Raw genomic sequence first — 27542 nt, 5'->3', positions numbered from 1 at the left:
ATGATGTGCATACAAAGTACAGTTTCTTTGTCAATGCATTAGTGGCTGCAATGTGTACTTACATCACTTTTAACAGATCCAGACACCAGGGGCTCTCTCTCCAGCCGCACTTTGCTGCGTGTTGGCCTCAGTCCTGCCCAGTCATGCACAATTTTTGCATTCTATAAAAAGTGACAGAGATTAGCACATTTACCATTCATTAAATTACACTTAGTCTGGTAACAGTAAAGCAGACATAATCCTGTCTAAACTGGCAGGGATGTTAAAAAATGTATAAATGCTAAATATTATGAGTTATCAGTCCCCCCGATGTCTCCTATTGGGGGAACCTGGATCGAGCATTTTGTATTTAGACATAGCTGGTCCTTTGTTCCCTGAAAGATAAGCACTGTCAGAAGTATTTGGCAGCTGCTGAATCTGCTCCCTAAAACTTAACCAATCTGTGGAAAGCTCCGACGGAACGGGACCCTGGCGCAGATTTGAATGAAGCCTCACTCACGTTAGGTCTGCCTATAACCATTATAACCAGGGCTGTGGAGTTGGAGTCAGGGTCCATTTCTGGTGTAGTCGGAGTCGTTAAAAATGTACCCACTCCAACTCAGGCTTCAAAATAAAAATATTAAAGATGATATCTTATTAATTTTAATGCATAGCTTGTTGCATATCTACTTTCATAGCAAAGTTTTGAAATTTCAAACATAAATATATGTTATGTTCTATCAATGTAAGCTCCTATTTGTCATAATACAGTGATAATTAGGATGTTCTAGTGGAGATAGAAAATCAGTTATCACCTCTCCATTGTTCTCTCCTATCCCCAAGTCTGGGTTCACACGACCTATTTTCAGACGTAAACGAGGCGTATTATGCCTCGTTTTACGTCTGAAAATAGGGCTACAATACGTCGGCAAACATCTGCCCATTCATTTGAATGGGTTTGCCGACGTATTGTGCAGACGACCTGTAATTTACGCGTCGTCGTTTGACAGCTGTCAAACGACGACGCGTAAATTGACTGCCGAGGCAAAGAAGTGCAGGGCACTTCTTTGCAACGTAATTTGAGCCGTTCTTCATTGAACTCAATGAAGAGCAGCTCAAGATATACGAGCGTCACAGACGCCTCGTATATTACGAGGAGGAGCATTTACGGCTGAAACGACGCAGCTGTTTTCTTCTGAAAACAGGCTGTCATTTCAGCCGTAAAAGCCAGCTAGCGTGTGAACATACCCTAAGGGTATGTTCACACGCAGAGTCAAAAACGGCTGAAAATTATGGAGCTGTTTTTAGAGAAAACAGCCTCTGATTTTCAGCCATTTTTGAAGCTGAAAACGTTTTTTTTTAGGCGTTTTTTTCTAGACGTTTTTGGAGCTGTTTTTCCATTGACACAGTAAAAACAGCTACAAAAACGGCTCAAGAATTGACATGCTCCTTATTACAGGGCGTTTTTTTTACGCCTAGTTTTTTTTTTTAAACGCCCTGTCTGAACGAAAGGCAGTTTTACCCATTGAATTCAATGGGAAGATGTTTGTAGGCGTTTAGCAACTGTTTTTTCAGGCGTATTTCGAGGTGTTTATTCCCCGAAATACGCCTGAAAACACAGCGTGTGAACATAGACTTAAGGCCCTTTTACACTCGCCAATTATCGGGCAAATGAGCGTTGATAGAACGCATAGCTTTAAAAAAGTTAAATATTATCGTTGTCGGCAGCACATCTGTGATAGAAATGTATGGGGACGAGTGATTGGAATAATGACCACTCATCCCCATACTAGCTCCTTGTGAAAGGAGCAAACAAGCGCCGATCAACGAGACGTCTCATTGATCGGCACTCGTTGCATCAGCCAAAATTGGCAGGTGTAAAAGGACCTTAAAGCTACTTTCAAACAAGCGTGTCTGATTTGTGAGTTTAAAAACCGCAGCATTTTTTCTACATTGCGTTGCGTATTGGCATCAATGTGATTTACCTGTGACATGTGTTTTTAACGTCCGTGCAAGCACTTCATTTTTAAAAAAAAATTATTTCCCTGCTTTTCTATGTAACTGATGTGTGAAACATGGACAGCACACGGATGTTGTCCGTGTGTAGTCAATGGTTTTCATGCACCCATAGACTTCAAAGGGCGACTAGGTGCGCAAAAAGGCACCAATATAGGACATACAGTGAGTTTCACGCAACGGACACCTGTTGAATGACGCTCGTCTGAATGACCCCCAAGTATCTTCACGCTGCTCCAAGGCCCTTACATAAAATCATTGAATCTGTGCTGCAGTAGTGAAGTTCCTCCTCTGAAGACCAGGGTAGGACATTCACTACTGGGCCGTTTTGATACTTTGTTGGGCCCAGTGCAAAAGTTTCATGAGTGCCTCCCCCATGCTCCTTAACAGACCGGAGCGCTGAGGGTTAAAATTGCCTTTGTTCCCAGTGATCGGCTGCACTGAGGGCTGTGAGTACCAGGGCTGTGCTTTAGCGTCTCCGACTCTGCCGTGCAACCATCCTCCCTGCTCTTTTACCCCCTTCCCTCCTGGCGCCAATCCGCTCAGCTGGCGTTGCGCCGCTACACCGTGTCAGCACTGGGCTCAGAATGGCCTCCCTCCTAGCCTGGCCGCCTGCAAAACTCTGTCTCCCTGAAAACCAAGAACGCTACAGAGTGTTCAGTGGTGCTGCAGCGAGCTGCACGACTCTGAACAGAACTACAAGAGGTAAAACAGCCAGACTGACACACAAGGGGAGAAGGAAGTCAGACAACCAATATAGGTGTAGGACTCAAGGGCTAACGAGACATATACACAGCGGAAGACTCACAACAGTGCCGTTCTCCCCTGTCACTGGGTCTCCACCCCTAAACTCCAGAGGACGCAAACACAGTTAAAAACTGTTCTACCACCAAGTGGCCCACTGCAGGTGCACCATTTACCTCATGGTTAAATCGGCCCTGACTGGGAGTGCCTGCAGTCATCTCAGAACTGCTAGAGAAAACAGTAAGACAGTATTAAAGCGGTTGTACCGGCTTAGAAAAACATGGCTGCTTTCTTTCAGAAACCGCGCCACACCTGTCCATGGGCTGTGTCTGGTATTACAACTCAGCTCTATTTAAGTGAATAGGGCTGAGCTGCAATACCACACACAGCCTGTGGGCAGGTGTGGCGCTGTTCTTGGAAGTGAGCAGACATGTTTTTCTAACCCTGGACAACCCCTTTATGTACTTAATATAGCAGATACACTTTTTAAAATGTTTATTTTAGTCCCATTCAGACTTGCACCTGATTTCCAGGGCATATATAGCTGCATAAAGTTATCTGAGTGCACACTGTTTTCTTACAACATTACCAACAACACGTACATTTATACACAGTAAGCAGACAACCGGGTTAATTATACATCAACTATTTATTAAGGAGTCGGAACTGGAGTTGGAGAGTTGAAAAAGACTCCAAAGCCCTGATTATAACTACAAACAGGGATTGTTCTGGATGAAATATATATATATTCTTTTATATTGCCAATAAATGGCTATGATAATAGAAATAAATTAACTTTCTAATTTACTTGTATTAAAAATTCAGATGCCTTTCTAAAAAATCTAGTCCCCCTTCGCTGACCGTTACTGCATTATTACATACTCACGACTCTACAGGCTTCACATTATGTCCACACAGGTCCGTACAGCAGCCCTAAGATCCTGTCGTGCTCACTAAGGCCTCATTTGCACGAACGTGATATACGTCCGTGCGACGCGCGTGCTTTTCACGCGGGTCGCACGGACCTATACAAGTCTATGGGGGCATGCATACAGTCCGTGAGTTTTGCTCAGCGTGAGTGCGCTGAAAAAAACTCACGACATGTTCTAAATTTCTGCGTTTTTCGCGCATCACGCACCCATTGAAGTCAATGGGTGCGTGAAAACCACGAAGGTCGCACGGAAGCACTTCCGTGCGAACTGCGTGATTCGCGCAAGAGCTGTCAAACTCTGAATGTAAACAGAAAAGCACCACGTGCTTTTCTGTTTACAAACATCCAAACGGAGTGTCTTAGAGATGAGCGAACCGAACTTCACCGGGTTCGGCCGAACTCGTTTTGACCGAACCCGGCAAAAAATGTTCCGGTACGCGACGTCAGGAGACAGTCACTGTCCAGGGTGCTGAAAGAATTAAACTGGTTCAGCACCCTGGACAGTGACTTCCGATCACAATATACATGAACGTGTAAAAAAAAAAAAAAGTTCTGACTTACCGATAACTCCCGGCTTCTTCCTCCAGTCTGACCTCCCGGGATGACAATTCAGTCCAAGTGACAGCTGCAGCCAATCACAGGCCAAGCACAGGCTGCAGCCAATCACAGGCTGCAGCGGTCACATGGACTGCCGCGTCATCCAGGGAGGTGGGGCCGGATGTCAAGAGAGGGATGTGTCACCAAGGCAACGGCCGGGAGACTGGTCTGGAGGAAGCAGGAAGTTCTTGGTAAGTATGAACGTCTTTTTTTTATTCACAGGTTGCTGTATATTGTGATCGGAATTCACTGTCGAGGGTGCTGAAAGAGTTACTGCCGATCAGTTAACTCTTTCAGCACCCTGGACAGTGACTGACATCGACTAGCCTCATATCTATGATGGCGGCTGCGCGAAAATCACGCAGCCGCGCATCATACACTGATGACACACGGAGCTTTCAAGTGCCTTCTGCGCACGCAAAACGCTGCGTTTTTTGCGTGCGCAAAACGCACACGCTCGTGTAAATGAGGCCTAATTGTAATAGATATGACACTGTACAAATGGAGTAACAGATCTATTAGATGATAATTGTGAATGTTATCTTTAGAGGAAGGAGAGATGGGGGACTACTGGACACCTTTGGCTGCACTCATTGCCAGGAATGAACAAAAGAGGATTGGCTTAAAGAGGCTTTGTCACCAGATTTTGCAACCCCTATCTCCTATTGCAGCAGATCGGCGCTGCAATGTAGATTACTGTAACGTGTTTTTTTTTCAAAAACGAGCATTTTTGGCCAAGTTATGACCATTTTAATATTTATGCAAATGAGGCTTTCTTAAGTACAACTGGGCGTGTTTAAAGTTATGTACAACTGGGCGTGTATTGTGTATGTACATCTGGGCGTTTTTACTTCTTTTACTAGCTGGGCGTTGTGAATAGAAATGTATGATGCTGACGAATCAGCATCATCCACTTCTCTTCATTACACAGACACACAGCGTGTTCTCGAGAGATCACTCTGTGACGTCACTTCCTGCCCCAGGTCCTGCATCGTGTCGGACGAGCGAAGACACATCGGCACCAGGCGACAGAGGCTACAGTTGATTCTGCAGCAGCATCGGCGTTTGCAGGTAAGTCGATGTAGCCTCTGTCGCCTGGTGCCGATGTGTCCTCGCTCGTCCGACACGATGCAGGACCTGGGGCAGGAAGTGACGTCACAGCGTGATGTCTCGAGAACACGCTGTGTGTCTGTGCACTGCCAGAAGCTGGCTGTTAACGAAGAGAAGTGGATGATGCTGATTCGTCAGCATCATACATTTCTATTCACAACGCCCAGCTAGTAAAAGAAGTAAAAACGCCCAGATGTACACACACAATACACGCCCACTTGTACATAACTTTAAACACGCCCAGTTGTACTTAAGAAAGCCTCATTTGCATAAATATAAAAATGGTCATAACTTGGCCAAAAATGCTCGTTTTTGAAAAAAACAAACGTTACTCTTATCTACATTGCAGCGCCGATCTGCTGCAATAGGAGATAGGGGTTGCAAAATCTGGTGACAGAGCCTCTTTAAAAAATCCACCATGACTGATCCTTTTTTGTGCTGAAAATAGAAGGCTAGAGTGGTCTGTTGGCAGGGCTGGCCTTAGGGGTGTGCGACATGTGTGAGTGCACAGGGCGCTGCAGCTTTCCCACATGTAGGGGGCGCCACTGGGCAGGCCATTTGAGCTCTGTTCTCTGCTCCTCCTTACATACCCTGAGGAAGCAGGGGAAGATGCTCTGTCCTCAGCCCGTCCTGCAAGAAGCCCGTCAGCAAAGAGATGTGTGTGTGTGTGTTTATCAGAGTGTAATATTTGAGGTGTTACATAGGACTGCAGGTAACATCCACTACATTATCTATATGTGTGCCTGTGTGGGTATATGTGTCTCTCTGCATGTATATATGTGCCCGTGTGTGTGTATGTATATATATATATATATATATATTCCCAAAAAATGAAGAGGCAGCACTCCAAGGAAATTGGTGAAAAAAAAGTGGTGTGTTTATTCACCCCAGGCAGGCAACGTTTCGATCCGTTTCTATGGGATCTTTGTTAAGGCTTGACAAAGATCCCATAGAGACGGATAGAAACGTTGCCTGCCTGAGGTGCATAAACACACCACTTTTTTTCCCCAATTTCCTTGGAGTGCTGCCTCTTCATTTTTTTTTGGATTACATTAACAAGGGTTCCTAGCCTCAACCTAGGAGGCCTGCACCCACTGCTGTCGCTGTGCTGCTTTATTCTTTTTCCCATTTTATATATATATATATATATATATATATATATATATATATATATATATGTGTGTATGTGTATATATATATATATATATACACACACACACACACACACACGTGTGTGTATGTGTATGTTTGTGTGTGTGTGTGTGTGTGTGTGTGTGTGTGTGTCTATATATTCACCAATGTGTATGTGTGTATATACACTACCGTTCTAAAGTTTGGGGTCACCCAGGCAGTTTTGTGTTTTCCATGAAAACTCACACTTATATTTATCAAATGAGTTGCAAAATGACTAGAAAATATAGTCAAGACATTGACAAGTTTAGAAATAATGATTTTTATTTCAAATAATAATTTTCTCCTTCAAACTTTGCTTTCGTCAAAGAATGCTCCATTTGCAGCAATTACAGCATTGCAGACCTTTGGCATTCTAGCTGTTAATTTGCTGAGGTAATCGGGAGAAATTTCACCCCATGCTTCCAGAAGGCCCTCCCACAAGTTGGATTGGCTTGATGGGCACTTCTTGCGTACCATACGGTCAAGCTGCTCCCACAACAGCTCTATGGGTTTGAGATCTGGTGACTGCGCTGGCCACTCCATTACAGATAGAATACCAGCTGCCTGCTTCTTCCCTAAATAGTTCTTGCATAATTTGGAGGTGTGCTTTGGGTCATTGTCTTGTTGTAGGATGAAATTGGCCCAAATCAAGCGCTGTCCACAGGGTATGGCATGGCGTTGCAAAATGGAGTGATAGCCTTCCTTATTCAAAATCCCTTTTACCTTGTACAAATCTCCCACTTTACCAGCACCAAAGGAACCCCAGACCATCACATTACCTCCACCATGCTTGACAGATGGCATCAGGCACTCTTCCAGCATCTTTTCAGTTGTTCTGCGTCTCACAAATGTTCTTCTGTGTGATCCAAACACCTCAAACTTCGATTCGTCTGTCCATAACACTTTTTTCCAATCTTCCTCTGTCCAATGTCTGTGTGCTTTTGCCCATATTAATCTTTTCCTTTTATTAGCCAGTCTCAGATATGGCTTTTTCTTTGCCACTCTGCCCTGAAGGCCAGCATCCCGGAGTCGCCTCTTCACTGTAGACGTTGACACTGGCGTTTTGCGGGTACTATTTAATGAAGCTGCCAGTTGAGGACCTGTGAGGCGTCTATTTCTCAAACTAGAGACTCTAATGTACTTGTCTTGTTGCTCAGTTGTGCAGCGGGGCCTCCCACTTCTCTTTCTACTCTGGTTAGAGCCTGTGTGTGCTGTCCTCTGAAGGGAGTAGTACACACCGTTGTAGGAAATCTTCAGTTTTTGGGCAATTTCTCGCATGGAATAGCCTTCATTTCTAAGAACAAGAATAGACTGTCGAGTTTCACATGAAAGCTCTCTTTTTCTAGCCATTTTGAGAGTTTAATCGAGCCCACAAATGTAATGCTCCAGATTCTCAACTAGCTCAAAGGAAGGTCCGTTTTATAGCTCCTCTAAACAGCAAAACTGTTTACAGCGGTGCTAACATAATTGCACAAGGGTTTTCAAGTGTTTTCTAATCATCCATTAGCCTTCTAACACAGTTAGCAAACACAATGTACCATTAGAACACTGGAGTGATGGTTGCTGGAAATGGGCCTCTATACACCTATGTAGATATTGCATTATAAACCAGACGTTTGCAGCTAGAACAGTCATTTAGCACATTAACAATGTATAGAGTGTATTTCTGATTAATTTAATGCTATCTTCATGGAAAAAACTGTGCTTTTCTAATAGAGAGTCCCGCACGGGGCGCCATCCAACCTAAGGCCGGCCCTGTCTGATGGTGCAATACACATTAGATTTTATGGTAATTACCCCCTTGTAATATGTTAATACATGTATTTTATGATTGTTCACATCCTTTAACTAATTAATATATAGAGCTGCATCAAATGTTGGCCCTTATGTTGGCATACAATTAAGGCATATCCCACCAAAACAATTAGATCTGCTGTCAAAAATCGAATGTGTATGAACAGCTTTACTGTCAAGGAATCACTACTTGAGCAATTCCCAGAGTGAAAGTTTATGGAATTGCTATACAAGCAACTCCCCAAAGGCACCTGGAAACTGTCTGGATCAAGCATACAAGTAAATCAGCTACCTCAAGTACGTCACCAGAGTGGTCAGCAGAGTCTAAGGGCCTGTTCACATCACCGTTCGCTTTCCGTTCCGGGGTTCCGTCGGAGGTTTCCGCCGGCTGAACCCCGCAACGGAAAGTGAAAGTGAAACCACAGCTTCCATTTCAGTCACCATTGATATCAATGGTGACGGAAACATCGCTAATGGTTTCAGTTTGTCACCATTCCGGCAGGTTTCCGGTTTTCCGACGGAATCAATAGCGCAGTCGACTCCACTATTGATTCCGTCGGAAAACCGGAAACCTGCCAGAATGGTGACGAACGGAAACCATTAGCGAGGTTTCCGTCACCATTGATATCAATGGTGACTGAAACGGAAGCTGTGGTTTCACTTTCACTTTCCATTGCGGGGTTCACCCGACGGAAACCTCCGACGGAACCCCGGAACGGAAAGCGAATGGTGATGTGAACAGGCCCTAAGGCTACTCTATAGTCTTCACCAGAGCCCGCCGCAAGATTGGATTTGGCCGCATAGAACCCAGGTTGCTTTTACAGAATATGGTGTTGGACAGGCGGTGCACTTGCAGGCAATACCAGAACGGATAACCAGACAGCCAGAGGGGTAATAAACAAGCAGAGTTCAAACCAGGAGAGACTAAGGGCACGGCCACACGTGGCGGATTTCCCCCGCAACTGTCCGCATCAATGCCGCACCTAATCCGGGTTGCGGATTACGGCTGCGGATCTGCCCAAAATGTGCAGAAAATTGATGCGGACTAGCTGCTGCGGACTGCGGGAAAAGTGCTTCCCTTCTCCCTATCAGTGCAGGATAGAGAGAAGGGACAGCACTTTCCCTAGTGAAAGTAAACGAATTTCATACTTACCGGCCGTTGTCTTGGTGACGCGTCCCTCTTTCGGCATCCAGCCCGACCTCCCTGGATGACGCGCCAGTCCATGTGACCGCTGCAGCCTGTGCTTGGCCTGTGATTGGCTGCAGCCGTCGCTTAGACTGAAACGTCATCCTGGGAAGCCGGACTGGAGACAGAAGCAGGGAGTTCTCGGTAAGTATGAACTTATATTTTTTTACAGGTTGCTGTATATTGGGATCGGTAGTCACTGTCCCGGGTGCAGAAACAGTTACTGCCGATCGCTTAACTCTTTCAGCACCCTGGACAGTGACTATTTACAGACGTCTCCTAGCAACGCTCCCGTCATTACGGGAGCCCCATTGACTTCCTCAGTCTGGCTGTAGACCTAGAAATACATAGGTCCAGCCAGAATGAAGAAATGTCAAGTTAAAAAAGCAAGACGCATCCGCAGCACACATAACATGTGCATGATAGCTGCGGACTTCATTGCGGAAATTAAAATCTCCATTGAAGTTAATGGAGAAATTCCGCCATGAGTCCGCCACTGCTCCGAAACAGACAGAGCATGCTGCGGACACCAAATTCCGCTCCGCAGCCTATGCCCCGCAGCGGAATTTTACGCATCGTCTAAACGAACACTGCTAAATTAAAGTGGAAGTCAATGGAGAAACGGCTCCGCTGCGGATTAACGCTGCGGAGTGTCCGCAGCGGAATTTAAGTGAAATTCCGCCACGTGTGAACCCAGCCTAAAAGTCCAAATCGCAAAACAGAATTCTACCAGGAGTTGCAGAGGTTGAAACCAGCTGTGAGCAGAATATCCAAATCAGAGAGCAGAGGGTAAATCCAAAGACGAAGCTGAAGTCCAGTTCAGAGTCCAAGTATTTAAGGTAATTCAGGGTTTAACTAGGAGCTTGATCAGACACATGTATTCACAAGAAAATCACAAGCAACAAACAAGAAACTGAACTGACTCAAATACTCTACCTTTGGCCCTGATAGGTTGCAGACAGAGAAAACAGATTGGCTCTGCATCTCAAACCAGGGCCATCCAGAAGCTTGGCTAGTAGTCATGACAACCTAAAAGGGACGGACATTTCCTAACATTTACCCTGAAGAACTATATGTGCAGCAATGAGTTGTCAAGTCTTTTTCTCTCACCTTTAGGCTAGGTACTAGTTTACAGCAGTGTTCCCAGATCCAGTCATGATCTCTGGACACTTCCTCTTCATTCCAGTTTCCCAGCTGATAAATACCTCCTAATGTCACCAGCTGGGACCTACATGCACAGAAGACATAAAAATATGCAAGAGTCTTAACCATAGGGATGACACAATGAAACCTCCACAATGTCAATAAGACAGTGGGATTCCTTTTTAGTATTATCTATTGAATAATATCTATTATACAGTAAGTAAATGTAATGGTTTTTGGCTGGGATTTTTACTATGGGACTCACCCTGGAATGATATAAGGTGTGGTATATACTCCAGTTTTCAGATCATGAGTCAGTATAAAATGCTTCATCCATGGAGCGAACACCTTTGACACAAAGTAAAATAAATATATAAGATTTCTCTTCATATACTGTACACAAGTGTGGAAATGTGTGGAGCCACAAATAAATAGTTTCTGCTTAAAGGGAACCTGTCATGTTGAGCATGCTGTTCTATCTGCAAGCTGTATATTATAGAGAAAGAGGTGCTGAGCAGATTGATATATAGTTTTGTGGGAAAACATTCAGTATAACATATTTTATTTATTTAAATTCCTGCTCACTATAGGCTTAAGAGTGCACTGGGCAGTCTCAACCATTGCTGGATAGATAGCCTTACCAGTATTTCTGTGAATACAAAATTAGCTGTCAATCACTGAGTAGGACCGCCCACTGGATGTTTAAGCCCAGAGTTAGTAGGAATTTAAAGAGGCTCTGTCACCACATTATAAGTGCCCTACCTCCTACATAAGGAGATCGGCCCTGTAATGTAGGTGACAGTAATGCTTTTTATTTTAAAAAACGATCTGTTTTCACCACTTTATTAGCCATTTTAGAGTTATGCTAATGAGTTACTTAATGCCCAAGTGGGCGTGTTTTTACTTTAGACCAAGTGGGAGTTGTACAGAGGAGTGTATGACGCCGACCAATCAGCAACATACACTCCTCTCCATTCATTTACACAGCGCATAGGGATCCTGTTAGATCCTTATGTGCTGTCTTATACTAACACATTAACAATACTGAAGCGCTTAGACAGTGAATAGACATTCCACGGGCTGTCTATTCACAATCTCTGCACTTCGTTACTCTGTCTGTGGTAGTTACAGCAGAGGAAGCGTGATCTCGTTGTAACCTGTCATCTACAGCGTAATCTCGCGAGATTACGCTTCCTCTGCTGTAACTACCACAGACAGAGTAACGAAGTGCAGGGATTGTGAATAGACATCCCGTGGAATGTCTATTCACTGTCTAAACACTTCAGTATCGTTAATGTGTTAGTATAAGACAGCACATAAGGATCTAACAGGATCCCTATGCGCTGTGTAAATGAATGGAGAGGAGTGCATGAGGCTGATTGGTCAGCGTCATACACTCCCCTGTACAACGCCCACTTGGTCTAAAGTAAAAATACGCCCACTTGGGCATTAAGCAACTCATTAGCATAAATCGAAAATTGCTAATAAAGTGGTGAAAACAGATCGTTTATCTAAATAAAAAGCACTGCTGTCACCTACATTATAGCGCCCATCTCCTTATGTAGGAGATACGGCACTTATAATGTGGTGACAGTCTCTTTTAAATCAATAAACTGCAGGTTATCCTGAATATTACGCACCAAATTCTGACACCAGATGAGGGGAGAAAAGTCAATACCTCCTCCTGGTCTCCCATAGCGACGCGTCACACCTCCCAGAGCTGGCGTCCTGGGTTGAGATTTTTTCCCATGTGACTGTTGAAGCCTGAGATTGGCTGCAGCAATTAGATGGGATGCAGCGTCACCACAGGAGACTGGCAGCACTTAGACTAGATAGTGGAGAAGTCAGGCGTCCCTATGGGATCACCAGGAGCAGTGAGTACTGATTTTTATTTCCTTTCGAAGTGGATCGTCTTACTTCCAATTTTTGCGATAAATTCGCAGCTTTTCCGCAGCAAAAATAGGAAGGCTTGCTATTTGTTGCAGAATTTCAATTCCCAACTGAACTCAATAGGGAACTAGTCTGCAGAGTTTTCCGCAACAAATCCAACATGTGTGCAGAGGGCTTTAGGGTCAGTTCACACTTTGTGTAAATATTGGCTATTTTCCACAACGGAATTAGTTGCGGAAAATCCGCAGCAAATACAGTAGCGGCAAAGTGGATGAGATAGAACAAAAATACTGAGCGGTAAAACCGCTCAGAAATTGACATGCGGTGCAGAGATTTATTCCGCAGCTTGTCATTTGTATTTGCGTAAACGCTGCTTATTTGTTGCTAGTTTTCCCAATTGAATTCAATGGGGAGGTAAATCCCGCAACAAATAGCAGATGTTGCGTTTTTTGCGGCGGATTCCAGAATTCTGTATTTCTTCCTCCAGGCCGGCCTCCTGTGATGACATTTCATCTCATGTGACCGCTGCAGCCAATCACAGGCCGGCTAAATGGTCCAGCTTTCCGCAGCGAACATTCTGGGGTGAAAAACTGCACCACAGTTTGATGCGGTTTTTCGCCCGGAATTCCCTGCGGCCACCAGGGTGGATACACAGTGTCTCTGCCCCGTGTGAACTTTATCATCATATCATTTTTAGGTCGAAAATTCTATGCTTAGACATGAATTTAAAAGATCACATGCTGGCTGCCTGCACCACTGGAGGGAACTTAGGATTCAACCACATACAGTTGTACATTGAACTCAATAAGACAGTATACAGTAAGCTCAACAGCTCCCTCTACTGGTGGGTGTAAGCAGCCAACATGTTATGTTTTAAACTTATATCCATACAGGAGATTTGGAGCTCTGTATGTAAATAAAAACAAAAAAGCAACAAAACTGAGAAATATAAAGTGGTGTTTTTGGGCAGATATTCCTCGATCACATTAGATCATACATACCTTCAGAATCTGTCCTCTTCCCGGTTTTAATTCTGGATCAGGTTGCAGCTGGCCTGAACGGATCCCTGAGCAGTTTATGATGACATCTGCCCCGAGTGCGGCCAGCTAGGGATTAAACAGGAGAATCAATGACAATTTGCAGATAAAAGCGCACTTGTCGGAATATGAGGAGATGGAATTCTTGGATTCATTCAAAATACTATATTTAATTATGATCGTCAATGGCTAATTTGAGATTTGTTTTACTTGTATGGAATGTCATTCTAATACGAACAGTATTGAGTGTTTGTTTATGTGTATTTTTGTTTTTTTCTGTAATGTATAAAATATTTTAATAAAAATGTACGATTTAAAAAAATAAATAAAAAAAAGCGCACTTGTCAACTACTCATACAGCCGATACACTAGAGTAAACACTCACCTCACCGAAGCTTTTAACAGTCTTGTGGATAAACTTGACTCCTCGTTCTTCTAATCTAAAGGATAATCCCGGAGAGAATTAGACATGGCCACAATGCAATTCTGCATCTACTTATACTACAGATACTAGTAAATTAGGAGGCACTTTAATGTACATGCCCACAGTCAGGAGATAGACAGAGGCAAAAGCGGCATCTGATACTGGTTTATGCGTGTGGATATATTTAAAGAGGCTTTGTCACCAGATTTTGCAACCCCTATCTGCTATTGCAGCAGATAGGCGCTGCAATGTAGATTACAGTAACGTTTTTATTTTTAAAAAACAAGCATTTTTGGCCAAGTTATGACCATTTTCGTATTTATGCAAATGAGGCTTGCAAAAGTACAACTGGGTGTGTTGAAAAGTAAAAGTACAACTGGGCGTGTATTATGTGCGTACATCGGGGCGTGTTTACTACTTTTACTAGCTGGGCGTTCTGACGAGAAGTATCATCCACTTCTCTTCAGAACGCCCAGCTTCTGGCAGTGCAGACACAGCCGTGTTCTCAAGAAATCACGCTGTGTCGTCACTCCCAGGTCCTGCATCGTGTCAGACGAGCGAGGACACATCGGCACCAGAGGCTACAGATGATTCTGCAGCAGCATCGGCGTTTGCAGGTAAATCGATGTAGCTACTTACCTGCAAACGCTGATGCTGCTGCAGAATCAACTGTAGCCTCTGGTGCCGATGTGGCCGACACGATGCAGGACCTGTGAGTGACGTCACAGATCTGCACTGCCAGAAGCTGGGCGTTCTGAAGAGAAGTGGATGATACTTCTCATCAGAACGCCCAGCTAGTAAAAGAAGTAAAAACGCCCCGATGTACGCACATAATACACGCCCAGTTGTACTTTTACTTTTCAACACGCCCAGTTGTACTTTTGCAAGCCTCATTTGCATAACTACAAAAATGGCCAAAAATGCTCGTTTTAAAAAAAATAAAAACGTTACTGTAATCTACATTGCAGCGCCGATCTGCTGCAATAGCATATAGGGGTTGCAAAATCTGGTGACAGAGCCTCTTTAAGCAATAGTATTTTGACTGCAGTTTAGGTAATAAGCCGGGGGTATGGCAACAAGAACAGGTCACGACCAAGAGGTATATGCGTGGATGATAATGAGAGCGCAAAGTTTCAAGAATTAAACTACATCTAGGAAATGGTGGACAAAATCATAGAACCTGGAAATTGCGCAAAACAGACTGTGGTTGAAAACACTGAATTAGAGGCTCGACAATATTCACAGTGCACTTCTATATTGTGTAAATAGGAATTTATCATGTATACATTGTCCTGTGTGGATACGACCTTACTGCAACAAGACGGTCTATGATGGAAACATACTTTTTGGTTAGCCATGGTAAGTAGCTCTTCCCCTCAATCATCAACGCTGTGTTGAACCACCCATAGCTGCAAAAACAAAATGTAAAGAATACTGAACAGACATAGAAAGTGTGCATTGTGTCCATATGGGCTTCTCGGAACAACAATGCAGATCCATACTGTTCACATATAGTGAAATAATAACCAATAATATCCAATGGCAGTCAGTCTGAGGAAAGGCCGGCAGCTAATGGGCCAGCAGTTACAAAGGTTATAAATTCTGGAACCCAATCTGTGTTCAGTAGCAAATATTCACAGATCTGATTTCCATTATATGGAACATTTCCTTATTATTTCCCTAGTTTTCATAACTGACCTCTTCTGAGCACCTATGCATCCAATTCTGGGGTCAAAAAGTTTTTATTTCTGTAGATGAAGAACTAAACAGTTATTATGCTGTTAATGTTCAAGGGATTATCCCATGAATTATTGTACCAAAAGTCCAGAAATGTTGTTAATAGAATTTTTGAAGTAATTTTCAGTGTTTCTAGCATAACAAATACATTTCTCATCTTTTTTTTTTGTTCCCTGCTAATCTGTGCTGCTGGGGGATAGGCTCTGTGCAGAATCAGTCTCCTTTCCCATGGGGCTGCTGACAATTAAGGATTCTTTCCCAGAAAACTATTTAAAAAAAACCATAAAATTGCTTTACATTATCCACTAGATGGCGCTCATTCTCCAGATTTGCACAGCAAACCATTGGGCTTGACACATGAGACATGCTGAATTACAGTCATTGACAATGCATTTCTTCCACAACAATAAACAATAGGGAAATAGACTTTAGCAGTCCCTAAGGTAAGGCATAGTGCTTTGCATTTCTGCTACATAAGAAGCCTTTTGTTTTTTTTTGTTAAATTCCGTGTATCATTACACATCCAGTACTTTACAACATGCTGTGAGTTTACATGGCGTCTAGATGTGTGACAGGGTTCACACCAAGTACAGTAAAACTGGGGTAGGGTGCAATTTAGTCAAAGCATGGTTGCATTATATCTAGAAGAAGACACCGCAAACTAACTTCACAGTGTTTATGTTGCAAGAACAGATATATATATATATATATATATATATATATATATATATATATATTATATAATATATTTTTGTTCTTGCACTCCTCCCATTCTTCCCTGGGTGATTTTAGTTAGTTTAATGCTGGTTCCTACCATCCCCAGATATATATGTAGGCTTAGTCCCAGTTTTGGGTGTATGTGCAGAGTAGGTCCCCACCTTACAGGGGTCGCCTTGTCGTGGCAGGTGGGCAAACACTTTTTGATCAAAATGTGCACTAAGAACCTCCCTATTGTAAGTAGATTTAGCTTTAGTGCATATGTATTTATATTTAGTGGTTTAGGTTACATTGGTGTTCGCAGTGTGCGGTCGCCATTTTTTGTCTGCTATATATATATATATATATATATACATATATATATATATTATAGATATACACATCTAAGACAGTTCCAGCTTTAGTGCATATATAAAGGAGTCAAGTGTAGTATATTTACAATTGTTTTCTTCATATAAAAAAAAGTGTCAACATAAATGCATCCGTTCATGTGTTCAATACAGTAGTCGGCTACGCTATTCATTCCGTCAAAACCAATCCCTTAGGACGGATTCACACGAGCCTGTTAGGTCCGTGATATACGGTCCGTATGTCGGCGGTATTTCCAGGACCGAACACACTGCAGGGAGCCGGGCTCCTAGCATCATAGTTATCTATGACGCTAGGTGTCACTGCATCGCTGCAGGAAAACTGTCCCGTACTGTAATCATGTTTTCAGTACGGGACAGTTGTCCTGCAGAGAGGCAGGGACTCCTAGCATCGTACATAACTATGATGCTAGGAGCCCGGCTCCCTGAAGTGTGTTCAGTCTGGGAAATACTGCTGACAAACGGTCAGTATATTACGAACCGAACACGTTAGAGTGAATCCGGCCTTACACAACGATGACAAACGGAAACCATTTGCAACGTATCCGTCACCATTGAAATCAATGGTGATGCATACGGGAACCTATGGTTTCCGTTTGTTTCAGCTTGGATTCCGTTCATGGGTTGCCCTGACGGAAAGCTCAGATGGAACCCATGAACAGAGTGCTGACGCAGATTTGAATGAAGCCTTAGAAGCCCACGACGAAGATGTGAACGAAGCCTAATAGTAATTGCTTTACAATCCTTTCAAACTTCCTCAAACTGGCAGCATTTAGTCAGCGACCACTCACGTCACTTCCTTCTCCTGTGTTGATCTCCATTATCCAGTGTAAAATATGTTGAAAAAAATGTATTACAGTAAATGAACTAATATACTCAGATCTCCCACTTTACATATCTTATTTAGGGATTTCATAATAGCAATTCCCTAGCAGACTGTAATTGCCAGAATCCAAAAATAGAGACATCTTTCATAAGACAATGCAAGCAAAGTTAATAAAGCCCATATTAAATGTGTATCTGTCCCTTGATATGGGACCCATCTGGTACTCTTGTTAAAAAAAAAAAAAGATATAAGACCCATCAACGACAACAGGTAAGGCAGAAACAATAGAAGTCTATTCACCAATCATTATACGCAGTGGTGTATTCTTTTATCACCCAATCAGATAGTGAATACTATGGCTAAAAGCATATACAACTACATTATAATGGTAGGAACACACACAGCGTGTTCAGGGCGGATAAGCTGCGTCAAATCGCGCAGCATATCGCCCTGAACACCGCAGGGAAGGCCGTCAGAAATACTGCACCACATCGTGGTGTGTTTTTCCGGCGGAATTTCCGCTGCGTAAAGCAGCGCCGGAAAAATAGAAAAAAACGTTCATACTTACCGCCTCCCTCTTCTCTGCATGTAGTCCGGCCTCCTGGGATGACGTTGCAGGCCATGTGACTGCTGCAGCCTGTGATTGGCTGCAGCGGTCACATGGGATGAAACATCATCCCAGGAGAAGAAGCAGGGAACTTTTGGTAAGTATAACTTTTTTTTTTTAACTTACTTGCGATTTTTGCATCGGTATCGCTGTGATTCTGTCGCAAATGTCGCAACACACACCATGTTGTTGCAGGGTTTAAGCACCCCGTTGAATTCAATGGGGAAAACCCGAAACAGAAGAGTTGCGATTCCACAGCATTATTTGACATGCTGCGGTTGAGGATGTGCGTTTTTTTCGTCTGCTTAGTGTGTTTGTACACTAAAGGTGTCATGTTGGTCAGGAATTAGCAAAGAGAGATTTTATAATGCAAACAATTTTTCACACTAAAGGTGTCACCTTTTTACACTAAAGGTGTCATGTTGGTCAGGAATTAGCAAAGAGAGATTTTATAATGCAAACAATTTTTCTAAGCAATTTGTTGCCTTTTTATCTGAAACTGACAGACCTATATCCGGGAAATAATTCTAACTCTCTTGGTGTAAGTTGTCGAAACCCAAGGACATCATCTTTCCATGAGGGTTCCTAGAAAAAACACAAATCACAAGTACAATAAGCAGCCTGAATAAATGCATTGAAGTGATATACGTAGAATACATTCAACTTGGAACATCATTTTATGGTTTATAAATCAATATAGTCACATACAATGTTTAAAAAAAATTGCATTACTTATCTTGCCCTGGGTTTACCACATATATTAGAGCCCAGAGTAATATTCAGACTTATGGTTACAAATGAAATAGTTACAGTTAGTACAGCTGATAAAAGACATACGTCCATCAAGTTTAATGGAGAGATGGGAAAGGCTGTGGATGAAGGGAAGGGGTAGGGGTACATTTTATTTCCCCTATTGATTTAGCAGTTAAAAAAAATCCCAACCAGTGGCTCAGGAGCCACATGTGGCTCACGACCTCTGGCTGTGTGACTTTCCATAGGAGTCCTGAGTTATGACCATTTTCACTGGTTACAATGTGGCATACATACTGACAATATTGCAGACATATCCTAACCCATGAACAGTGACAATGTGGATAGTATAATAGTAGTGAGTCAAATTTCACACTAAAATGTCTACAAATGTTTGTCATTTTATGTTTTTTTATTACTCCATGTTTCATGTCTTGCCTGCAAATTTAAAGAGGCTCTATCTCCTAACTAATCTAATAGGCGCTATGATGCTAATAACTACAGTGTGATAAAAAAAAAAAAAAACAACAAGTTTATTATTTGCAAAGTTATGAGCATTTTTCTGAATATCCTAGTTTGGCTATTCTTGCCATATAGGAGGTTACCCTTTCTTTTCACTCTGGGCAGTGTAATGTTTTCTGTATGACGCTGTCCAATCAGCATCATACAATTCTCCTCTTCCCTGCCCAGCAACACAGTGTGGTCATATAGTATACAGCTTCCATTCCTGACTGTTTTTAACTGGTGATATCTCAGGTTGTTTCACAGGTAGAACTGCTATCCTGGTGCCATATGAAAGATTACAATCTCATCTTTCATATGCCATCACTGTTCTAGGTGGTCTAAAGCTGGAGATATTGATATTTGAAGTGATCCCCCTTCCCTCCAGCCTCAGTCTCTCACACTGTGTGAAGCAGCCTTATGCTGATTGGACAGCGTCAGAGGCTGTGAGGAGGCTCCACCTCAGGAGAATCGCTGGTGCGGACGCCCATTTGTCTAGTACAGCCTCATTTGCATATTTAGATAAAAGCTCATAACTTTTAAAATAATACACTTTTTGGGACACAATTTTCACTTTCATTATCAGTGTGACAGCACCTATTAGATTAGCTAGGAGATAGGGATTACTAAACTAGTGACAGATCCTCTTTAATTAATTAATCGTGGCTCCTAACCACCTATCAAAGTTGAATGTAGTTTACAAGGTACATTAGGTTGGGGAACTCTGTCATAAGGCACGAGCCAATTTGTAGTTTATTGGAAAAAATGTCTTTCCCAATGCCAAGTGGTGATCAGACTGGACCGATATTCAAACAAGAATTCTATACATTTACATAAGCATTAGTCTTATTTTGTTCTAAGAAATCTTTTCTTAAAGCCATCAATGGTTTCTGATAGAACCAGCTCCTGAGGTTGTCTATTCCACAGATTCACAGTTCTTATAGTAAAAAAGGTTTGTCGTCTCTGTAAATTTAACCTTTTTTTCTCCAGACAGAGGTAGTGCCCTCTTGTCTTTTGAGTGAATTCAACACACACACCTAACAGCTTAGTTGAGCTTCGACAATGAACTGCATTGTAGGAGACTTAGTTTTACATTGACAATGAAAAAGCGGGGAATGTTGAAAAAACCGACCAATGCAGATAAAACTATGGATGCTACTGTGAATTAGAATAAGCCCTAAGACAAGTTGGGTAGTGTAGGGTTAGGGTACCTTGGGCCCACTGAGAGGAAATTATCTTGATGGCCCACTGTTCAGCTATTCAGAACATGTGGGTACCATAAGCTAATGGGTTATTTGTGAATATAAAAAGGTAAAAAAAAAAGAGATAAAAGCTAGTAACAAGTGTTCCCCTGCAAAGTCAGCTCCATGTGGTGTTGTTTTCTGCTGGGCCTCATGCGTCCTGTGTGGCAGGGCCCATTTATCCTGTCAGAACATAAGCCCCTAAAGTATAATACATTCCTTTGGTGTGCCAGTCTGACCATGTGGCTAATCTGTTTAAGATATTCACTAGGAGGGCCCTGGGAGAACCAGTGTTTACTTGCCAGGCCAGTTCCATATGGTAACATTGTTGTTAGACCGGTTTCTTGCAATGCAGTGCCCTATCAACAGGGGGAGATTTTGTAATGTTATGTTCCTATAATGGGTGTGTTAAATAAGCGGCACCTAATGGGGTAGGATATTTTTAAAGACATAATCTAGGTCAGTGCTTACATACTTACATGATCAACAATGAACTGAGTTTTGTTGTGTCTGGATATTGTACATTTAGCGGGATGGGTTCTGTGCAATGTATCCAGTGTTTGTTGACTGAATGACAGTAGGCACAGTGACTAGTTATCTTATACGACCTGGTACTGATCATGGACTACATATGGGGCTAGAAAACGGACAGTGTGACTGGGTGCTATGTAGTGTGTTCTAGGTCACTGAATAATATTCTCCGCCATGTCAGTACTAGTTGAATATGTGCAGTTGGGTGGCCTTGGTGAAACTACAGAAACATGTTATTCAGTAGGTGACTGTCGACAGGAGTCCATATTTATCGTAACCTATAAACACACAAAGATTACAAACAAAATATCGTCTCTTTACATACAGGTGCAGGTTCTTTCAGCAGGTTGTATCCAGATTGTAAAAATATCCCCATGTCCTGGGCTTCTGCAGAGTGTACAAATTTTAGGAGATAATCAAAAGTTTCCTTGCTCCATTGACTAAAAAGGAAAAACAATTCAATATGATAAAAACAATGTAACAATTGATATAGAAAAACAAATCATTATTAAAAGTAATTATTTTCTCTATGCGTTTCTTCATACTAAGTGGTAAGGATGCGACAGATCGCTGCATTATTATCGCACCACCGAAACAACAGCTAAAATGTGTGTATACATGCAGGTTTTTTTTAGGTTTTCCCGCAATTGTGGTTATAGTTTTAAATAGTAAGAGTTCCTATTGTATTTAAACACATGAGCACAAAAAAGGGCTTGTAAATACACAGTGCACCATTACTGCTATGTGTGAATATGACCTAAAATTAGGAATAAAATGTATTAATTTAAAAAATGTAAAAAAAAAAATTTTCTGCAGATTGTTTGTATCTATTTCTGCGAAAGCGGTGTCATTTACCGAGTTATGCAGTGCCCCACTCCACCTCATAAGCTCTGTCCACTTTTTTATGTGAAAAGAGCTGCAGAAAAACAAGCGTGTGTCAAAATTTGTGGGTTTGTTTTTTCACCAGAAAATGTGCGAAAATGGCATAATATATCCCTTCCATTGTCTATTGGTGATGAGCCCAGGTAAAGTATTTGCACTGAGGCCCAAACGCTTCTGCCCATTTATCTCCTAAGATTACACCTATCTCTGTATTTATGGTAGTCCCTGAGGCAATTGTCCTCTGGTTAGGGGACAGTCGTCTGTTTTTAACAAAGTATTATCGTTTTAAGTCGTCAGACCCAGATTATCATTCTTTTCTGGTCAGCGGCCCTAGTGGCGGGGAGGTGTAGCTGAAACAAATAAGGCTAGAATTACACAACAGCTCCTGAAGCTATTTAAAAAGCCAGCAACTATGTATGGACCTTGTGTACAGTCAAAAGTAGAGGTCAGGAACTTACGTCTCCTGCTTGTTTCCATTGTCATATAGATATGGCTGCCACAGGCCGGCTGCTCCGTCACTTGTGGTGAGTGGGGTAAACTTGTCTGCATACACCTCAATCTTGAGAGGATGTACTGAATGTTGGTACTGCTCATGAATACATAGGGCTGTGGAGAGTCCAATCACTCCAGATCCGATTATAGCGACATGCATTTTCCTGGCTACTATGACCCTGCAAAAAATAAATTTTTAACAATTATTGAAAAAAATAACAATGTGTGCAAATACGTGTCTGTAATCGCCATTTGATCGCTTACAACAGTTCTACCGCAGATTGCTAACATGAATATATTCTCGTGTAAATGTAACCTTTATTTCCTGACTATAACACAACACTAGTGACTATCCCCATGTTTTGTATCCTAGACAAACCTGCTTTGAACAGTTGCCTAATGGTAGAGGATCAACACAGAAGATCAGGATGTCTCTGGTTGATGTCCCTGATTATCCTTTACTAATAGAACATGCTCATTGCAACATCCCTTGCAAATTTTTCTAATCTGCATTACATTATTATCAACTCATATACAAATATGCTGTGTACACAGTTCCCTGTATTCATCTGAATGGTCATACAATGAACAGAGCACGGGCAAGTTATCGGGCAAATGACTGTTCATATGAACGCTCGTTCCCCATCATTGCCCTGTGTAAACAGGCCAACGATCAGCCGATGAATGAGCAAATGATCAACTATTTGTCTAGATCGTTGTTATTGTGGTCGTTGTGCAGTACATATTAGGGTGGTACTAGGATGTATTAGGGTTTTTCGGTAAGCACCTGCTCTATTTGCATGCCAGTGGTTTTAATTGCTACTTACCATTTTTATGGTTTCAATAAAAATAAAATTTACATTTTATCTATCTGATTGACCAGTGGCATAGTTATCTGTGAATTTTACACTCACACAGGGAAAAATTGGTCATGCGGTTTTGCTGTGGTAACGGTGCTGCTCTCTATCACAACATTACTATCTTTATGGTACTAAACAGGCATCAGCTATGGACCTTAGTTTGACATACATAGCGGGAAAAGTTCCTGATGTATAACTCCGAAGAAAAGCTTCAACGTATCCCACTGTATAAGCATACAGTGAATACATCGCCCATAGCCTCTCATTGTAAAAAAGCATAGTTTACTACTACTACTTTTTTTTTTGTTGTTGGTATAGTAAACCGACGGAGGCCAAAAGGACATCTTTTCCTGGCGTGCATGTGAAGCGTACATCACAAATGTGATGTGAACATGGCTTTAGTTCACCTTTTACTAAAATTGGTGTAATTTTACGGGTAATGGTAAAAATGTTTTAGGGTATGTGCACACGATAACTGCAATTACGTCTGAAATTACGGAGCTGTTTTCAGGAGAAAACAGCTCCTGAATTTCAAACGTAATTGCTCGTAATCGCGTTTTGCGGGTTGTCTTCTACGGACGTAATTTGGAGCGGTTCTTCATTGGAGTCAATGAAAAACGGCTCCAATTACGTCCCAAGAAGTGTCCTGCTCTTCTTTTGACGAGGCTGTATTTTTACGCGCCGTCTTTTGACAGCGACGCGTAAAATGACAGGTCGTCGGCACAGTACATCGGCAAACCCATTGAAAGTAATGGGCAGATGTTTGCCGACGTATTGGAGGCGTTTTTTCAGACGTAATTCGAGGCGTAAAATGCCTCCATTACGTCTGAAAATCGGTCGTGTGAACTCAGCCTTACATTGTTCTTTCCTATTTATTTTCTGCATTTATTTTATGCCCCGCACGATGCGGGTTAAATAATGTATTCGCTTTTTTTTTCTAAGGTTTGTTACAAGTGCTGTGATACCATACATCTATTTTTTTTTTCAAGTTTTTAAAAAATAATAAAATAACATTTGCATTTAATAAAAAAAAGCGTTTTTCTTTTTTTTTGGGGGGGGGGTATTTATTTTATTTAACTCTATTAAACATAATTTCAGGTTTTTTTTGTCCCACTAGATAGGCAGATGCCACTGGAAGACCTGGGTGTCTTTGTTAAATCCCCGGCTGTTATGTAAACAAATCAGCACCCTGTGCAGTGGCGTGGCTATAGTGGTCGCAGCAGTTGCAATTGCAAACGGGCCCCGAAGCCAGCGGGCCCAGGCACCCTACACCACATTTGCCTGGGTTGGTTTACATAAAAATGCTCCGGATAGATACTGTCAGGCTCTATTCACACAACAGGAATTCCCGGCCGCAGTAGCAACAATAGACCCCAAATGGAGTTATTGACACGGCCGATTTTTTGCAGTTTTTTTATTTTAAATGGAGAATGCCCTATTTTCGGACGTTCTCTCAGCCGCGCGGCTCCCAAAGAAGTCTATGGGGCAGTGTAAAGCACGGCTGTCACTCGGATGTGATCCGAGTGACGGCAGTGCTTTCTGCCGCTCATTCGCGCTCTTCTCACAGTGCGAAGTGCATGTGAGGAGGAGGAGGAGGGTATTTTTTTCGCGCTGTTGGAGCGGAATCCACCATTCCCCAGCCACAGGGTTGCCGAAGCTGTGGCCGGAGATTCCGCTCCATGAGAAGTCCCTAACATCACTGTCTATATATGGACAGTCACGTCAGGGACTTCTCCTGGCACGGTCCCCTACTCCTGAAACGGAATCCCCGGCACTGTGGCCGGTGATTTCAATCCAGGAGAAGTCCCTGACTTCACTCTTCATATATGGACATTGAAGTCAGACTTCTCCTGGAACGGTCCCCTACAGTGGTGCTATCTAGAGGAAGGTAGGGTGGTGCTATCTATGGGGGTGGTGTGGTGCTATGTAAAAGGGGGCTGTGTAGCATTACCTACAGGGGGGCAGTGTGGCATTACCTACAGGGGGCTGTATGGCACTACTTACAGGGGGCAGTGTGGCACAACCTAAAGGGGGCAGTGTGGCACTACCTACAGGGGACTGTGTGGCACTACCTACAGGGGGGCTGTGTGGTCATTACCTACAGGGGGCTGTGTGGCACTACTTACAGGGGAGATGTGTGGCACTACCTGCAGGGGAGATGTGTGGCAGTACCCCAAAGTGGGCTGTGTGGCACTACCCCAAAGTAGGCTGTGTGGCACTACCCCCAAGTGGGCTGCATGGTACTACCCACAAGGGGGACTATGTGGCACTACCTACAGGGGTCTGTGTGGCACTACCTACAGGGGGGCTGTGTGGTCATTACCTACAGGGGGCTGTGTGGCACTACTTACAGGGGAGATGGGTGGCACTACCTGCAGGGGAGATGTGTGGCAGTACCCCAAAGTGGGCTGTGTGGCACTACCCCAAAGTGGGCTGTGTGGCACTACCCCCAAGTGGGCTGCATGGTACTACCCACAAGGTGGACTATGTGGCACTACCTACAGGGGGCTGTGTGGCACTACCTACAGGGTGCTGTGTGGCACTACCTACAGGGGGAATGTGTGGCACTACCTACAGGGGGCTGCATGGCACTACCTACAAGGGGGGCTGTGTGTCACTACCTACAGGGGGCTGTGGGGTACTACCTACAGGGGGGCCGTGGCAGTATCTACAGAGGGCAGTGTGTGGCAGTATCTACAGAGGGAAGTGTGTGGAAAAGAATTTACAAATGAAATTCATCTGTTTTTTAAAAAGGACAGGGAAAAATAGGGTTGCAAAACGGGTCAAAATCGGACGTTAAAAATGGGAACACGGCCTGGAACGGAAACAGAACGGATGCAAAACGGCCGAGAAAAACATACCAAAACGGCTGTTTTTATCGGCTGACACTCGGATCCTGTCGTGTGAATAGAGCCTTACTTAGTGGGCTAAAGGACCTTTGATTACGTCATTGCCATGTGACCCCACCCACCAATCATGTCCTTCTACCACAGTGAAGAAGCAGACTATCTGCAGGAGAGAAGGCATGCCCACTAGTCAGGTCCTTATACAGAGCCCCAAGGTGGTAAGTGCTTCTCCAAACCCCCCTCCCTCCATCTCTCCATCACTCCCTCCATCTCTTCATCCCTCTTTGTCTCTTCTTCACATGCCATGCATGTGAATAGGGTTTTCTATAACCCGGGCAGGAGGGGGCAGAACTTTTGCACCAGGGCCCACGAGCTATTAGCTACGCCTCTGACCCCGTGATAGCGTTGCAGGGCGCCGATGGGCTAATAGAGGGAGCCCCTTTTAGCCCTTCCCATTTTGCATTGCAGGAAGTGGCTAAAAAGAGAGATCAATTAATTTAATCCTTACATGAGAATATATTTTAATATAACATTAATTGTAACACAAGAACGGCGACAGATACTTGGCTCCACATTAGCTACAGTGCCTACAGAAAATACGAAGTAGTTTTAAGCAAACACCCTGTCTTATCAGAGGCTCTGTCCCAGTTGGCTGCTGTGTATAAGTATACATATAAACCCTTTACAAGCTCACAAGGAAGTCAGGGCATAAAGGGCGTGAAGGCATAAATGGAGAAATATTGGAACTATGCCTTGTTTCTTACGGGCACAGATACGGTTTGCATGATTAATGAAAACACCATCTTAATATCCTTATATAACCGTAATCAGTTTTTACTTATGTGGCTACTTCACTGGATTTAAAACAACTTCTTTTATTCACAAAACAATGTAGAAAATTCACATATAACATCAAGCTCCCATAGATGCCAGCAAGAGTGAAACTCAAGTTGAGCATTGGAGGTAAATGTAGTATCTCTGTTATATGTGCATTCTCTACGTTGTTTGTGAGTAAATAAAGTTGTTGTTTTTTATGCAGCAGAGTAGCATTGCATACCTCCCAACCGTCCCAGATCCGGCGGGACAGTCCCGATTTTTCACCGCTGTCCCGCCGTCCCGGGCGGTCTGCAAAATATCCCGCTGGGCGCTGCATCAGAACA

At 43.0% G+C, this 27542-nt stretch overlaps 1 protein-coding gene across 3 annotated transcripts in view; it reads right to left on the bottom strand.

Annotated features, from left to right (window-relative positions):
- The window catches only part of DAO (D-amino acid oxidase), a 100794-nt gene that overhangs the window by 2212 nt on the left and 71040 nt on the right, over positions 1-27542 (bottom strand). For all 3 annotated transcript variants that reach the window (XM_075830395.1, XM_075830406.1, XM_075830386.1), the window contains exons 2-10: positions 22643-22855; positions 21628-21742; positions 18788-18864; positions 15368-15433; positions 13986-14040; positions 13565-13669; positions 10939-11021; positions 10641-10758; positions 63-161 (exon numbers count right to left, since the gene is read on the bottom strand). In XM_075830395.1, coding sequence (XP_075686510.1) covers positions 63-161; positions 10641-10758; positions 10939-11021; positions 13565-13669; positions 13986-14040; positions 15368-15433; positions 18788-18864; positions 21628-21742; positions 22643-22836 — 912 coding nt within the window. In that variant the 5' untranslated portion in view covers positions 22837-22855. The remainder of the gene's footprint in view (positions 1-62; positions 162-10640; positions 10759-10938; positions 11022-13564; positions 13670-13985; positions 14041-15367; positions 15434-18787; positions 18865-21627; positions 21743-22642; positions 22856-27542) is intronic.

The sequence above is a fragment of the Rhinoderma darwinii genome, chromosome 1, assembly GCF_050947455.1.
Source record: "Rhinoderma darwinii isolate aRhiDar2 chromosome 1, aRhiDar2.hap1, whole genome shotgun sequence".
Lineage (NCBI taxonomy): Eukaryota > Metazoa > Chordata > Amphibia > Anura > Rhinodermatidae > Rhinoderma > Rhinoderma darwinii.
Note: the sequence above shows the minus strand (reverse complement) of the source record. Positions and strands in the feature narration are given on the sequence as shown.